Source organism: Megalops cyprinoides, chromosome 13, assembly GCF_013368585.1.
Source record: "Megalops cyprinoides isolate fMegCyp1 chromosome 13, fMegCyp1.pri, whole genome shotgun sequence".
Classification (NCBI taxonomy): Eukaryota; Metazoa; Chordata; class Actinopteri; order Elopiformes; family Megalopidae; genus Megalops; species Megalops cyprinoides.
Window position 1 is genome coordinate 27,878,208 of NC_050595.1, and position 16,018 is coordinate 27,894,225.

General features: G+C 44.1%; 1 protein-coding gene across 4 annotated transcripts; it reads right to left on the bottom strand.

Moving 5' to 3' along the window:
* Positions 1-358: 358 nt before the first annotated feature.
* On the bottom strand, positions 359-15,036 carry LOC118787905 (ubiquitin-conjugating enzyme E2 Q2). Of its 4 annotated transcripts, none has more exons than XM_036543666.1 (13): positions 14,441-15,036; positions 12,098-12,202; positions 8,132-8,236; positions 7,343-7,399; positions 7,096-7,236; positions 5,201-5,285; positions 4,700-4,760; positions 4,320-4,410; positions 4,083-4,141; positions 3,616-3,664; positions 3,408-3,503; positions 2,792-2,858; positions 359-2,668 (listed from the first exon to the last, which is right to left on the bottom strand). In XM_036543666.1, exons 1-13 carry the CDS (start codon positions 14,597-14,599, stop codon positions 2,637-2,639), a joined length of 1,107 nt encoding a protein of 368 aa, XP_036399559.1. In that variant the 5' UTR covers positions 14,600-15,036; the 3' UTR covers positions 359-2,636. The 4 variants fall into 4 exon arrangements, with proteins under 4 accessions (XP_036399559.1, XP_036399558.1, XP_036399557.1 ...); XM_036543665.1 differs by having other exon boundaries at positions 7,096-7,239; XM_036543664.1 differs by having other exon boundaries at positions 8,114-8,236.
* Between the last annotated feature and the right edge of the window lie 982 nt (positions 15,037-16,018).

The following is a 16,018-nucleotide window of genomic DNA, read 5'->3' on the forward strand; positions in this document are numbered from 1 at the left end:
TTAGAGGCGACATCGATCTTCATATAAAAGAAATTTTGTCATGTTCTCTTTTTACTTTAAGCCTTCAATGTGATTTTTGTCTGTACATTACGCATTGTGGATCAGGTTATAAGTGAATTGCCTAGGATATTATGCAAAGTACACAAGATGTAGCTTAACAATACAACATATGTCCATCACTAGATTTCACAACAAATGTGTTCTGCTAGTGCTGTAATGAGTTAGTATTTGGGCCAATCTACAGTATGAATTGCTAAAGTTTGACATTTCAAAAAGGAAGTTCGTTCCTATGCTGGTTTTAAGGACAATACAGATTCTCCAAAAAAACAAAAAAAAAAAGATACTGTAGAAAGACCCATACATTTAAACTTTATTAAATCACATGGGGCAATATAATGCATTAGACAGTATTCTGCATAACATTTGCACTGCTTCTCAGTGTATTCAGTAAACCCCAGTATTTCAGTGTTAAATGAGAAGAAAAAAATCTGCTTCCTGACTCAACACAAAAGCAAGACCTGCAAGGGTATCTGGAGTGTGGAAAGGTACCAAACTCAAGGAGAGGGGGCGAGAAAATGGCTGACGCTTTGGAGAGGGGAGAGACTGGATGAGACACGGGGTCTGTCCTTTTTAAGGCATTTGCAGATACCTTGCAGTCTTTGAACGTCGCTATGTACAAGTCTCTCGAGCCTCTCCGGTAAAGAAGAGTCCGCTGCAGCCATCCTCACAGTCCACGGGGCAAAGCGACAGGAGCCAGCACTGGAGAACACGTGCTGGTGGTCAGTGCTCCGGGAACGCAGGTGAGCCAGGATCGAGGCGGGGTGCTGCTCCACAGTTAAAATTAAAGCAAGTGTCCCTATATTGCAAGCGTGGGTTTTTTTTTTTTTTTTTTTGTTAGTCACTTTGCACAGACGTAAGCTTCTTACTGGCTGTGCAGAGCTGACCTCTCTCTGCATAGCGGTGCTGGATGTAAGTAGTTCTGCAAGTTGCCAAGAAAAAAAAATCCCCCCCGCTGTGAAGACATTTCTTAAGACTGCAACAGCACCGGATTAATGCAGCTCATATAAGCAGGGCACCACTGCCAGTATTTAGACTGACAGGCATGCAGCCGCTCTATTGAAGAGATGGTACCCAGACGATCGCATTTTGCATTTTTACAGGGCTAGGAGTAGGAGTAGTCACACTGATGACATAAAACATGGTTTCAGGATTTTTTTTTTTTAAAAACTTCCATTTAGGCTTGGAGATATCAGCCTTCTTTATTTGTGAAATACGTATCTTCATAAGTCAGCATGTCCCCGCTACAGTCAGGGGTGCAATGATACGGTTTATGCCCCAGACCCCCCATCCCCCCCACACCAAAGCTGCATGAAAACATGTAAATCCATTCTCAGAGATACATCTTTACACATCCACATGGAGTTAAATTCAACTACATCACAATGATTCAATTCAACTTGCTTGGTCTAAGCTCATCTTGGATGCATTTGGGCTCGCTGCCAGATTAGCCAAATGCTACGAAGTATAAGGAAACAGTGTGGTCATCTCATCCTCCGTAATTTCGGCAAGAGACTTCATTCACATGCTCCCCCTCCCCTCCCTTTCCCCTGTACTGTCTCCATTTTTTTTCTGGCTCATGTTGACACTGGGTTTCTACATGAGCACGAGCATGTTAGTCCTTTCAGAATCTTGGGGTTATGTAGATTTTACACAAAATGACACAAGCAAAAGGAAAACTGTCCATATGAATGAGGCAGTAGCACATCACACCATTAAGGTTGCCCATTCTAGCTTCTAATCCACTACTAGGAGGTTTTGTTAAAACTCCAAGCCGTGGCTACAGTGGGCTTCATCTTGCCTTAAAAAGAAAAAAACAGGACCCAGAGCCCGGCTGGCTGCTTCTCTCACAACCAAGGCCAAGCTTTCACCTTGACTGAGAGCTGACAGGAAATCAAGCCCACTCTGCCTCTGCAGAGACAAGCCTTTGTTTCAAGTGTTTGGTTGTTGAAGATTTTAAGACCCAGCTCTTTCTGCATTTCTCCCTGCTGCCTTGTGGAGCCACAGACGGCACGGCGAGCTCACCTCCTGAGAATGTCTTCTGTCTTAAGATAGAAAGGGGTTTGCCTTCAACCTAGCCATTGGAAAACCAAAAGCCCCATCGGCAAGCATTTCGGGGGGGTGGCCAGAAGCGCGGGTGGTGCGGCCCTTGACACAGTGGTTCACTGAGACACTAAACCCAGGAAGGATGGTGGGAGGGGGCAAGAGCAGGTTACGCAAGAAGAAAGGGATGTTCCACCCCACCCAATTGGATCTGCTCAAAGGTCGTCCCGAAGGCTTGAGGAGGAGGAGGAGGGAAGGAGGGAAGGCAGGTAATGGGGGACAGGGACGGGGACAGGGCCTCAGGACTTGAAGCAGGACAAAAACAGAGATGTTTGCCCGCAGAGCCAAGGATGGAGACGTCGGTGAGGAGATTTCCTCCATTGGTTGTCATGGTTAACGAATGGGTCAAGCCCGGTTTGGGTCACACTCCCAATAAAGAGAACTTCAGAGTCAGAAAAAAAAAAAACAATATACAAAAATCGAAAGAAAAAGGTGTTGACCCTAAGACATGTGGTCCCAGTGCTCGTGAAGAAGTCTTACCCATCCTCTTTAGGGGGCGTGTACCAGCCTGCCGGAAACAGATGCAGTTAGTGGATTCACATGGGGGACAGGCCACTCAAAACTTTAGCAAAATGACATCAAAAGAAAGAAAGACTATGCCTAAGGAGGCAGTTAACATGGTTAGACCTACCATTCTTTTCATGAATCTGCACCAAGGATTTGTATGACTGCTGTGCTCTGGCAAGATTGTACTGGTTCTGCAAAATTAACAGCAAAAATAAATTACACAAATAACAAAACACGCCCCAGCAACAGGACAGCTTCACTTCGTTTAAAGAAACCTCCGTATTCTTTAAACTAAGGGATGCGGCAATGAAGTAGTGAGCTGACAACGTCATTGTATCAGCACCTGAAAATAAGCAGAGTACGACTTTGCTGCATAGCCTTGTATCTGCAAAAATGTTGGGAGGACTATGACTGTAGATTCCCTTTCAAAGCCTGAAAAAGACGCACCACTAACATGACCACATGGAGTGGGGATGCGTGTGAAGTGGACCCACCAGAAACTTCAGCACGAACAGATCTGTATCTCACCACCCCACAGGCGCAAGCTCCCACTGAAATGAGGTTTCAGGGCGTTGGTGAGGTGTAATTAAGACAGGCCTGGGCCAGCTGCCCACATGGAGGGGAGGGAGCATAGCTCTCAGTGACTCTGCACTACTCCAGCTCCCATTGCCTGGAACCTTCTGTGTCAGGTTTTAAACAGCGAGCATTGGAAGCATTAATGTTGTGCTTTAAAAGTTTACCTTATTGGCTCCAAACTGCACTCTGGCTTTTCCTTTGACTAAAGTGGCATTGATCTGCATGATGACAGACTCTATGGAATAGGCACTGCTCCATCCCTGAGAGAACACAGAAAGACACACCTTCAACTCAAGTAAATCGCGCTTAATAACATCTGTGAAGTGTAATAGAGTGCGCTGTTTGTGTCGTGAATGAGAGACAGGGACGGACCTGCTTTGTTAGAAGTTCCATGCACAGGGCACCGCCTCCAAGCACGTAACTGAAACCCAAAATACATGCAACTTAAACATATGCAACAACTTTCAACAAACTTTTATTAGCATACAGAAGCTAATTAAGTACGAAATAGTATTTAAAATCCCTACCAAAGAATGTATGTTCAAATAAAATTCCTACATCACAAGTGAAAATGTAATAGTCATACACACTAAAAGTACCTATTCTGTCAAGCAGAAATCAAGCAAGGAAATTTAAAAACACGTGGCGCTAACACAAAACCATCTGAGGAAGTCACATCTGTGTGACGTTCAGAACAGCAGCTTTCAGGGTGTGTTCCTGTGAAATTGGCCTGCACCAGAAGAGGCCTTCCTTCCTTAATGGCTATGTGGAAAACAAGAGCAAAACACAGCACAAGCCGAACGCATTAAGACACTCCACAAAAACTGCTGTACACTCACCCTCCAGACAGCACAGGCGAAACTACCCGTACGAAAGGTGGATCGAATGGAAAGTTATCCTGCGTGTTAAACACACAAAAAAAAAAAACATTCCAGAACCGTTACTTATGACAACATTCTAACTGACATCATTTGAACATTACTTCCATAAGAAATATTATTCTAAATGCAATGATGGATGTGCAACGGTTTCACTGGCTGGAAAGGTAGCCTAAAACAGCAACACAGGGTACTCACTTTATATGAGAAATTGAGCAGAATGTAGTCCACGCCCTCCTTTTCCTTTAAAACTTGCAAGTCACTGTGTAATGGGCTGTCTGGGTCTACCCTGTGTGAGGCAGAACCAAAGCGTTAACGCTCATTTACAAATAACGTTCATGTAACAGAATACGCTTGATGCTCGGCTCCTAAGCAACAGACTAATCTAGTTTACTGTGTGTGCGTCTGTAAATTCAGAGCGGACAGCAACCCCCCCCCCTCACACCCCTCACCAGGGCACAGAAAAGCCAAAGTAAGCCTTTTTAATTGTGAAGCGCTGAGCGCAGGGCCTGGCGTTCGGGTGGCTCAGCCCTCTCTGCTCTGTGCACACATTCGGACGGAACGTGCCGCTAACTTACGTTCTCAGCTTCACGTGCCACTCATAAAGGCTGTCGTTCACCAGCTCCACTGAATAGATCCCTGTTAAAAAAAAAAGGTACGAGACAATACCTCTTTAGGCTCTGCCACCTGTGTGGAATCCCACATCAACTAGTCTCTTCATGACAGAAACTCCAATGCGCCTTAAAATGTGTACATATTGATTTTATTTGGATAAAGCGAGCAAATGGATTCATATTGTTGATGGAGTTCATTCAGAGGTGTTTTAAAATCTAAGCAGGCAAGTGTTTCTATGATGAGGTTGTCTAAATCTGATTTCAGGTGGAGTCAAATCATTTTTAATCTGATTTGGAATTGTACGTCTAGGAAATCCATGGATAGGCTATCGCAGTATACAGCTTAGTTTCCACGACGTGGAAAAGGCAGCTTCTGACCACTACTTTCCACAACCAGTAACAACCGATAATGCAAATAAACTGATGAATGAGTTACCCAAGCATACAGAAGGGTGTCCGGCTTACCTGTCTTGTAACTCTGTGACCTGTAGATCTCCCTGAGCTCCTTCATGAGACGGTCTGAGGCCTGCACCGAACCGGACACGGCACCCTGAAACACACCCCGAGCACTAAATGTCAAACACACATTCTGTCGCTTTCAACACACACCTCTGACTACACAGCAGCAGACTATTTAACATGCAAAAATAATATTAAGTCCTCTCATTAACAAAGGCACCCAGTTGGCGTCCAACACATCTAGGCCTCAACAATAATCCAACTTCAATGTGAAGCCACTGAGAGTTATGAAAACAGGCAAATTAGGTTGAGAGTGGTTTCAGACCCACTCCACAAACCCCCGTACAACACATTCAAAACACTTAAGAATGCAATGAAAATTTGTCATAAAACAGTCATCAATTGAGAGTCTATAAATGATTAAGTAAGGCAGTCCTTCAACAAGCTGTGTGCAAACAACTTCCCAGTCCATTACAGAAAAAATCCCATTATAACAGTGCAATAGTGGCTAAGGTCTTTGCTGGACAATAACATTGCATTGTACACCGCAAACAGATAAGTATGACCTCGGTGAGTCACCTCATTATTGAATATCATGCCCCGAGAAACTAAAGTCCTTCCTTCAGGGGGATAATTACACCGTAGCTGTCATGCGATCAAACCCATTACTGTAGTTCTTAATTCCTCTGCGACAGAGAAAATTTCATTAGGAGAGATATGCAACTGAGACTCTGAGCTGAACTAACAGTGCCCTCTGTCCCACACATGAATCCGTTCATGCTCACTGTGGTCTCAGACATATTCTTCGGACATACACTGCTTTCTAGAAATGGCCAAACAGCAGCTGGTTCTTGAAAGTACTGTGGACTAAAGAGCTACTCAACTGAAAGGGTGACACCTATTCATGGAGACCGAAACTAGTCCCTCCATTACTGATTTATATTGGAGGGAAAAATAAATGCAAATGGAGGCCCGCTGATTGACGTTACTGCTTTTACAAGGCCACAAAGAATCCATCAACAAAACTGCAATAAAGCAGAATGATCATATTTCCCAGCCGTTTGCATATAAAAAGAAATCCATCTCAGCCGAGGCAGAGAATACTCCAATAACACTGAAAGTATAATTCAAGAGAACAATTCCCATATCAGCACACTGATTTAATTCACTGCGCAACTTTGAAATGATAAACATCTTGCAGTGCTGTTCCATTTTTAACACGCATTTCTGGTTCTGCCTGCAAGGAAAAGCTTTGTTAATGAGATGCAAGGCAGGACTGAGACCGGACCAGCGATGGGCGAACGCCATCATCTTCAAACGCCCTGTCAGTCAAATACTGCTCTGGGACCATCCCATTCTCCACTCTGCAGATAGGAACCTGGGATTAAACCTCCTCCGTTTTCTGTTCTGGAAAACAGATGCCTAGCCTCAATTAAAATAACTTCATTTGGAAGCGAGAGAGTATCCTTTGAGCTTTCACAAAGGAAGAGGACTTGAGGACTTCTGCTTGGTACACTGTTTTTGTATCTATAGTAACAGTGAGAGCAGAGCACACAGCAGCCCAACGTTGGCCGTGCCTCGTCAAGGATTAGAGAGGCTGGTAATCGATTTTCAGAGCCGAGGCACAAACCACAGCAGCCTGCTGCTTTAAAATAAAACGAAAGGGAGAGAAATGAGATCCATGGTGGCGAGGTGAGCCTACAGATGTGTAAATGCACATCCAGGTTAGAATGTACATCACTTGAACTTTATGAGCCAAAAATATCATCTACGTATCCGAGATAAGACACGACTACCCACACATCACACCATAGCCATTTCAACCAGTTCAGACCACAGGTTAACCACTAAAACCCCCCCCTTAAACGTTTGAAAGGTCACCCTACTGAATTAGCGCTTACGTTTAAGTGGTCCTGCCTCTGGTTCTTGCGGATCTTCTCCAGGATGGCCAGGTTCTCCTTCTCGATCCCATCGTCCTCGGACTTCTTCCCGTCCACCGGCTCCTCCTCTTTCATGTCGTAGTGGTCCAGGTCTTCGATGTCCTGCTGCCACAGGGAGCGAGCATATGTAAACACGGTAGGGGGCAGCCCTGAGCAATGCCACATATTTCAGCCGTACGCGATTGCACAAAAAGAAAAGGTTTAAGACCTCTCCCATCTCCTCCTCTTCCTCCTCTTCCGACGTCACCTCGTCTGTCGTTCCGTGCTGGAAAAGGTAATGTCAGGTACATTACAGGTTGAGTTTACAGGAAAAGCAAGCACACTCTATGCATGCAACACCTACTGCGGTCACTCGTTTATTCTACTGGGAGAGGCGGGGTCACAAACACCCCAAACAGGATATAACATGAGACTGAATAGTAGAGCAAATTTGTTCCTAAATTTTCATTTCGTTCTGGAGGATAAAACAGAACGGAAAACAGCTCAATCTGAGCAGAATGCGTAATTGGTGGTTAAAGCCTACAGCACATTTCTCACATAAGCGGTTCACTTTCCTCAAGCATGAAACTGACTTCCTGCTAATGGACTGAAGTCAGTCTTTCCTTTCAGTCCAGCACACAGGAAGCATCTACTGATTTCACTCCAGCAAAGCAATGGAGGGTTCGTTTGAATCTTTGGCGATAAACAGTACATGTCTATGTGTGGCAAGCAACAATGTCCTGTTCGGAACATTAATTGCTTGACCCCCAAAGCAAAATGTCATGAAGTGCCAACACCTACATACGAAACCAAATCCAACTATGGTAACAGCTCTACCACACCACACATATCACACACTATTTCCAGTCCTTGAAGCTAGCTCCTGTCCACCATAATTCCATAATGAACAACTTTAAGATAACTTCAAGGGCAAGACTATGCAGTATAATTACTCCAAGTAGATTCTTAATACTGTGAAGATCAGAAGAGCGGGCCTTGCCTTTCGTTCTTGGCTTACCGGCCCAGCGGGGAGGGGCTGGTCCAGCATCTCCACGTCGGGGTGCTGGGGCAGGTTGTAGAGCCGGCACAGGTCACAGATCAGCCGCTTCAGCTGCTGCAGGAGCTGGGAGGGGAGACGTGTGGGTATGAGACACGGCAGGACCAGTGCGCGCCGTGTGGGCGGGGCCGATCACCTCAGCGCTCAACACTATAGCCAGAACAGCCCTGCAATTCTGGTGGTGAACTTCAGGCGCTGGAGAGCACTGGTTTTTTTTTCCCTTCACGGTTACATAACCACTTATGATTACCATTGATTTATCCTGATGGAGATTCGAGAACCTTGGAATCTGAAACTGAAACCAAATGGGTCCGATTCATTACAAATTAACTATCGCTCCACAAGTGAAGCACTGCGCTGTCATAAAGCACCCCAAACGCCAGGATAAAGATCAAGGCAATTTTTTGCTTAAGGCAACAGACAGAACTGTCTTGCTCAAACTCAGACGTGTTACATGGGGCTAACATGAACTAAAAGGGCTGCTTTCTAACCTGTGTTTTGACGTTGCTGTGCCAGTCAACAGGAGTGACTCGATTAGCCACTGCTGTACTCACATTTCACCAAGCAGAGAAGAGATCAAATATCCACCAGTGGTTTGTCTGTTAGACAGTTCGGTCACAGCACCGAAGCACAGCAGATTTTAAACATGCTAAACAAGAGATTTAAAAACTCGGTAACCACACTATTTTTTTTAAACTGTATGGCGGGTCTGGAATGCAGCAAGTTCTTTCAGGAAAGTCTAGATGTTGATAAGGATGAGTCATTTCACATAAGACACCACGCTAGTGCTACCAACACTGTTACACCTGGTTATAAACACTGTACCGCTGCAGAACACAAATTTTACATTTACATTCAAAACCTCAGTGTATAAATGTTTTCACAAAAACACATTAGGATATAAATTTTAACTGTTTAAAAAATAAAACATTATACAAATTATGTAAATTATACAAATTAAAGTCTCCAAAAACTCCCCCAAATGTCTTGAACTAAATAAACTAACAAACCACAGAAAGGAGCAGGGTAAAGCAGATTTTTGGCACATGATGTCAAGAGTTCAAGAGTCATTTCAGCGATCACATGATGAGGCCGTTTTTCCAGGGACTGCTGAAGTTGTCCCTTTGTGAGGTGAGTTCTCATTGTTAAACAAGCCGACGCATCCCTTTCAATTATCCATCCACCGCAGCACACTTGTGCAAAGGCCTCTGTGTCTATCAATCGTGACAGCACTCTGAGTCATCAGGCAGAAACCAAAATCAGAAACGAACAATGACTTAAAAACAATGGCTTCTCGAAACTCCGCCTCCGATTACGCAGAGAGAGCAAGCCTAGCGGGACGGAAAACAAGCCGGGCAACCCAGGGCAGCGCTTTTCACTGGCCCGACTGCGTTTGCAGACGTTTCCCTCTAAATCCTTTCCACACGTCATTAAACTATCCTCACTACTATTTGATACCATTTGCTTTACTGGTATGGTACACATGGTAGTGAGCAGCCTGTGAATGTCCCTATCAAACAGAGCGAATAAAAAACCTAACCAACCCCTACTGCATGGTAGTTTTGGTTTTAGGTGCTGGAGAAAGAAATGTCTGACCATTCTTGCACTGAGAGCATCCCTGGTTCCATTTCCTAACTCCAAGAACCTCACAAACGTCACACACTTGCTTTCGGTTATGCCCTATGAATGCTGTGCTTCCTGTTTTAGATTTATATCTCAGCTGTGGTCACGCGAGCTTATGTTCTTGAATACAGATACATTTGTTAAAATGTCTTCTGTCTCAGTTTTACAGTAATAATTTTAAAATATCCAATTCTAAAAAAATCTCACAAAAAAACAATTCACGACTTCAATTAACTCCCCACTTCAGATGAAGCTTTGAACAGCAAGGCAAGGCCAAGGCGTCGTCATAATATAGACTGTTCCTGCCGAGCTGCGACCTGGTCCAGACGGTCTTCATCCGGGAGGCAAGATAAAGCGCACATTTCCCCTTTTACTTAAATGCTTCTCAGACCAGTTCTTTCCACTTGCTTTGGATGGTCCTGCATAATTAGGACCACGGCAGCATTTGGATGTAGTGGAGTGTCATTTTACACTAAAATAGTAACTGTCTTTGTACTGCAGATCAACTCGTAAGGTGGATAAATTCATAGCTGGAGCACAAGCTCACCTCACTGCAGCTAAATAAATAACGGTTGAAACCAATAAAAGCCTTAAGTGGCCTGCTCTCAAGGAAAAACGTTGCTCTGAAAATGGAAGTGGTAAGAAAATTTCAGAGATGGTTTCTGAATATGAATCACAGGTTAAGTAACAAGACATGAGTGTAAAAGTTAAGCCACATCTTTTTCCTGTACGTCTCTCAACCACTCTTACACCTGCCCCACTGAGAAAAGAGCACAGAACTTAATTATGAAAACAACAAAAAAATTTATATAATTTAACCACATAATAATTTAATTTCATAACACATTACGTGCAGCTCATATACTTGTGATGCTTTACAATCAAATGTTAAAACAAAACGGGTCTACATAAGAATTTCATGGAGTAAACATTACTGCATACATAAACCAGAGGTAATTAGTTCCCCAAGTGAAGGGGAATTCAAAACGTCAAAGGTTCGTCTTTGAAATGCAGAGTAAGACAGCATGGGTGGACCCCAGTACCCCTCTCTGCTGGCATGGAATGAGCACTTGAGTTAGGGCTCTACTCCGATACCATTGCTTCTTGTGCTTTAATAACAGCGGGAACTAAAAACAATCTTAAAGCGCACAGGAAACCAATGCAGGGCCACAAGAAGAGGGGTAGTGTGCGCCCTGTCATTGTTCCTGTCAACATCCTGGCTGCTGCATTATGGACCGGTCGCAGCCGTGCTGTGACCTGACTGGGGAGGCCAAAAAAAAAAAAAGCACTGCAGCAGTCTGGTGAGGATAGGATAAAAGCATGCGCTACCTTCTCAGCATCTGACAGGCAGGGGAAACTCTTACTCTACATATCCTTAGTGATGAACTGACACTTCGGTAAGACTTTTGATGTGTGATTCAAAGTTTGAGTCAAATTTCCAAAATAACTCCCTCATCTGACCTTTCTTACGCAATGGCCAGGGGGTCCGGGCCAAGGACAAATATTTCCACACATAAATGTAGGAATGACAATGATCTCAAAGCATCCTCTTGAAAAAAATTCAAAGATTCGAGCATTAAACTAGGCTGGAGTGGGGTAAGCAAACTCCAACATAACTGTGCTTTAAAACAACATGACCCCGTTAGGGTTCTGCACTGACATCACACTGCGCAGAGTTCTGACCCAAAAATCTCTCCTCCTCTTCTTGGCAGGAAATCAATAAAACCGTCTGGTTCCCCCTGCTTATTTTTTCCAACCAAAAAGCAGAGCACTGAATTACTGCTGATTTTCCACACTGTCCTCACAACGCAATGCAAATATCGCAAAGTCAACGTCTTGTCTGCTTATTTCGCCACAATGGTAAATCGTCTACAAGTAAGGTCAAAGGGGTGTCAGCCTCTACTGTCAGATAATGTACAGAAGCGTCATACGCTTAGGCGAAGTCACCAGATTGCTCCATCTTTCCTGAGACACTCAAAAATGTGTCACCGCAGTGGCAAAAGGTTGTTTGCATTGGCACAGTCAGGGAAACCAATAGAGCACAAAGTAGTTCTGCAATTCATACTTCTATCTCAACACAATCAGGGTTAGCTGCACTTTGTTAATCGATGCACGTCGTTTGCGTTGGCGGTCTCAAATCGGGGGCGAGTACAGATTTCAGCGGCTCTGCCAGCGTCCTTCCAGGCTCAAACGCAATTAAAAACCAGGGCGGACGCAGAAGTGGCAGAAGCAGTTAAATCTGTCCTCTGCTGACCCCTGCTAACAACGTCCGCCAGCGAGACGGGCACAGGGCTGTGCGCTTACCAGCGTGCTACCCTTCCGCACATCCTCCAGGCGCTCCAGCACTTGTGTCAGGCTGGGGTCATCGGAGTCCACAAACCATATCGGGGGAGTGGAGGGGTAGGACTCCTGGGAGAGAGAGAGAGGGGGAGACGGTGGCTTAGCTTGGGCGAAACGTGGGATTGAAACACTTATTCGCAGCGGTAAATCAACAATGCCAAGGACGCAAGGCGAGGAAAAGAGTAAAATCAGCGTCAAGCATCAAGACCTTTCATTAGGTGCTGGAACATAATAAACACTGAATAAGCACAAGCTGTCACCTCCATCACTCTCAAGGACACCCACCCCACCAGTGAGGGTACTTCGTGATAGTGTTTTTCTTTCTTTTTTGAAGGGGGGGGGGGTGTAAGCATAGGAAATAATCATCCTCCCTGGGGAAAACGTCTGAAAGTCCATGAAATCTTTTACTGTTTGACTGTATCCCCATTATTTTCAATGACAATTTTTAATGCATCATGTAAATAAGACTTTCATCTGACAACATTATTTAATTCAGCGGTTTCTTTTTTTTCTTTATATCAACATTTCTCACACATTTATATTAAATGTTTTATTGACGAAACAGTCTCCACACTTCAAGCGCGGCCTCTTCACATACCCAGATATGACGGGATTTATTGCCCGAAATGATCGGGGTGTTTCAGGTCATTCCGTTATTACGCATTGCTATAGGCTACGCGTCTATCGAAGAGCATAGCCCATGGCATCTTATGCTAGCTTCCGAACTTGTTTTTTTCTGTAGGGATGCTGGGGTTCAGATCATGTAAATCAATGCATCTCCTTATCAATTTTTAGCGCCCATTTCTAACACTCACATCGGTTCCACTTACCACCCCATTACTGAAGTTGGTGACGTTTTTATTATCATTACTGAAATGAGGGCATCTTGTGTACCTGCGCTCTTTATCGATCTACCTATCCTATCATCTGTCTGGTCATCCTTACAACAGCAGCAAACGTAACCATTCTACCAGGGGCGTAGTTTGCACCCCAAAGAGAAACGTAATGTTATAACGTTCTCGCTAGCTACGATTAGGAATGAGTTCATCTGAATTTACATAACCAGCTATCTACGCAATTATTTGACCTGCGAGTGAAGACCGAGTGAAACCAACACAACGATAAAATATGCAGCTCTTGTCACCGATCAGCAATCGCATTTCAGAGCATGTGATAATATAAATGGCGAAGCAATTCATTTGGATGTCATTTACGTATGCGACACTTGCTCTTCCTGTTTTCCTAGCTAGCAAACTAGCTTAGCAAGACAAGTACTAAACACACCGTTCTCTGTAAACAAGTTAAATCGTTAAACCCATCTCAAAATAAAAAAGAAATAGACCAAAGGCTAACCGTGACAGGATGTCAGCTAACGTTAGCAAACAACCTGGCACGACGTTCGCTAATTAGCTACTTGTAAGAAACGAGCAGAAAAATGTCCCTAGCGAAAGGCCTTGTTTGCTAGCTAACCCAACTCTCCAAGCTATTCGGCCCAGCTAGTCGGCTACTTCACTACAGTTCCTCACATGATTAGCGCACTGTTAGCGAACTCTTTAGGTAGCTACATTACTCATGTTGTAAACTGGTAAATTGGCGAACAAACTAGAGGTCCAGACGCCCGGCAACGGATGGAAAAGTCTTGTCAGACTGGCTACCTTATATCATGCAAGTCCCTACCTAGTGCTGTGCTCTAGTCATTATTTAGCAACCCAACCCAGACGGTCCAGGTAACTAGCTAGCTAACCCTGGCTGACTAAAAAATTAAGATTAACATTTTTAAAAAAATATGCTAGCTACCTCTAATGTTAACCAAGAGTACAACCAGTCTGCATTATTAATAGGGGCTAACTTAGCTACCTAACAAGTCGAATGAAGTTCGTAGACTAGCTAGTCAAATAAGCTAGCTCTCGGTCTAGAAATAAAACTTGACAGGAAACACAAGCGTTATACTGTCTAGTTAGTCTGCTTGATAGCCTAGCCTAGCCAGTACAGTTAGACAGCAAATCTTCCAGTACAGAATATGAGCAAACACAGAAAGACACAAACCAGGAACGACAAGACAATTCAAATACAGAATTTCCTACTAGCCTCCTAAACATGTGATCATAAGAGTTCCGCTAATTCGTTTAGACACATCATCAACAATTACAATTACCTAATGTTAAGACTGCTGCCTACCAAGCTAATTAGCTAACAAATGGAGCTAGCTATGTGGCTAACCAGCAAGCAAAAATGCCTGCATTCGAGCTACTCGGCCCCGATCAGTCGTATCCGATATCTCCGGGCCACTCCAGTTCCTCGCCTTACCGTGATATTGCAGTGGATGATCAGGAGCTTTTCTCCGGTCACGTTGAACTGGCAGCTGAGCTCGTCGGGTTTCCAGTCGATAATTCGGAAGCGTTCGTGGTTTGGGTCGAAGATGGACTCCAGAAACTTCAGCTCGGCCTTCAGCCCCGAAACCGACATCTTCCGCTCATCTCCGGCCGGGCCGCGGGGGGAGGGGGAGAAAGTCGGGACCTACGCTGCGGCCACGCAGTCGCCTCCGGACCGAAGCGCAGTTAGCAACAACAAAGAGGGGGGAATGCGCCTTTTTAAACCGTTTGCTAAACCTCAATACGGTAGCTAGCTAATTTGCTAGGCTAGCTAACTAGCTAAATAACAACGCCTTGTTTGCTCGCTCGTTGTTTTTTCCGCCTTTTGTTGTTGTTGCTGTTAACTGATGTTTTTCCTATCACCACTCGATATGGTTTACTGTAGTTTAAAATATTATAGCGGGATGCTTATTTCCTTTACTAGTTCACAAGCGGAGAAACGCCCGCAGAAAATAAACCTTACGCGGGCGGAGTGAATCGCTGTTCCCGGCGCTAAACGGTGGCTGTTTCTGGGGTTTAAAGATGGCGTTATTTCCCGAGCCCGCAGAGTCCCAGCATGCCGTGCGCACTACAGGGGCGGAGACAACAGGTAGCGCGTGGTAGCAGAGAAAAAAACTCAGCCCTTTCCAACAAAATTATTGCGCCTGTAACTGGTCACGCTGGTACTAAAAGCGGCTGTCATTTCAGTCGCAGGTCGTGAATTAGTGTTGAGGTAACGTTGGCTGCTGGTTAGTATGTCGCGATTTCACTGGGCAGAAGATAATAAAAACTTAGCTAATGTTACAGAAGAGCTCAGTTCTGGTTTCATAATCTTTGCTTTCATAATCTAGCTAGTCAAATAGGCACGTCGCTGCTGTCAGTAAAACTAACAAAATGACATTAAAGTAAGAAAAAAGAAAAGCCGTAAGTTAGCAAGCTCCTGACAAACATGTTGCTTTATCTTAAATTGCTGGCTTTAATTTTGGTAACTTCTGGTCCTAGAGGAGACCCCAAAATGATCAGCAAAATGATGTCCATGTCACCCACAAACCCATCCATACCCTGCAATTCTTCCTGATAACGAGATGTAATATGTGTAGCAAATTCCAAGGCTGCTCTAGCGAAAATTCATCCTAAAACAAAATATGAATATTTAATCACCTGACTCCTGGATTGCATTTTCATTTAGGTTATGATGCTCATAGGCCTACAGTTATGAAGTGTTTGTGTATATTATCTCATGGATTGGTAGTCTGTAAAAATGTAGATAAATAAAATAAAAATGCAGGACACATGATTCCTTACTTTCTTAGTTGAGCCCTATGGGCTAAATGATTTCATTTTAACTGTCAATCCATTCTTTCACATGTGATTTAGTTTCACAAAGGGCTATGACCTGAATGTGGTCTGGTGCCACAGGTTCTTTCATTTTTAGATACACTGAAAATTATCTCATTTTGTACATATCACATTTCTCTAAAGGGCACATAAGTTGGTTGCCTCAACAGCAGCAGCAAAAGCGTGATTTTTCCAT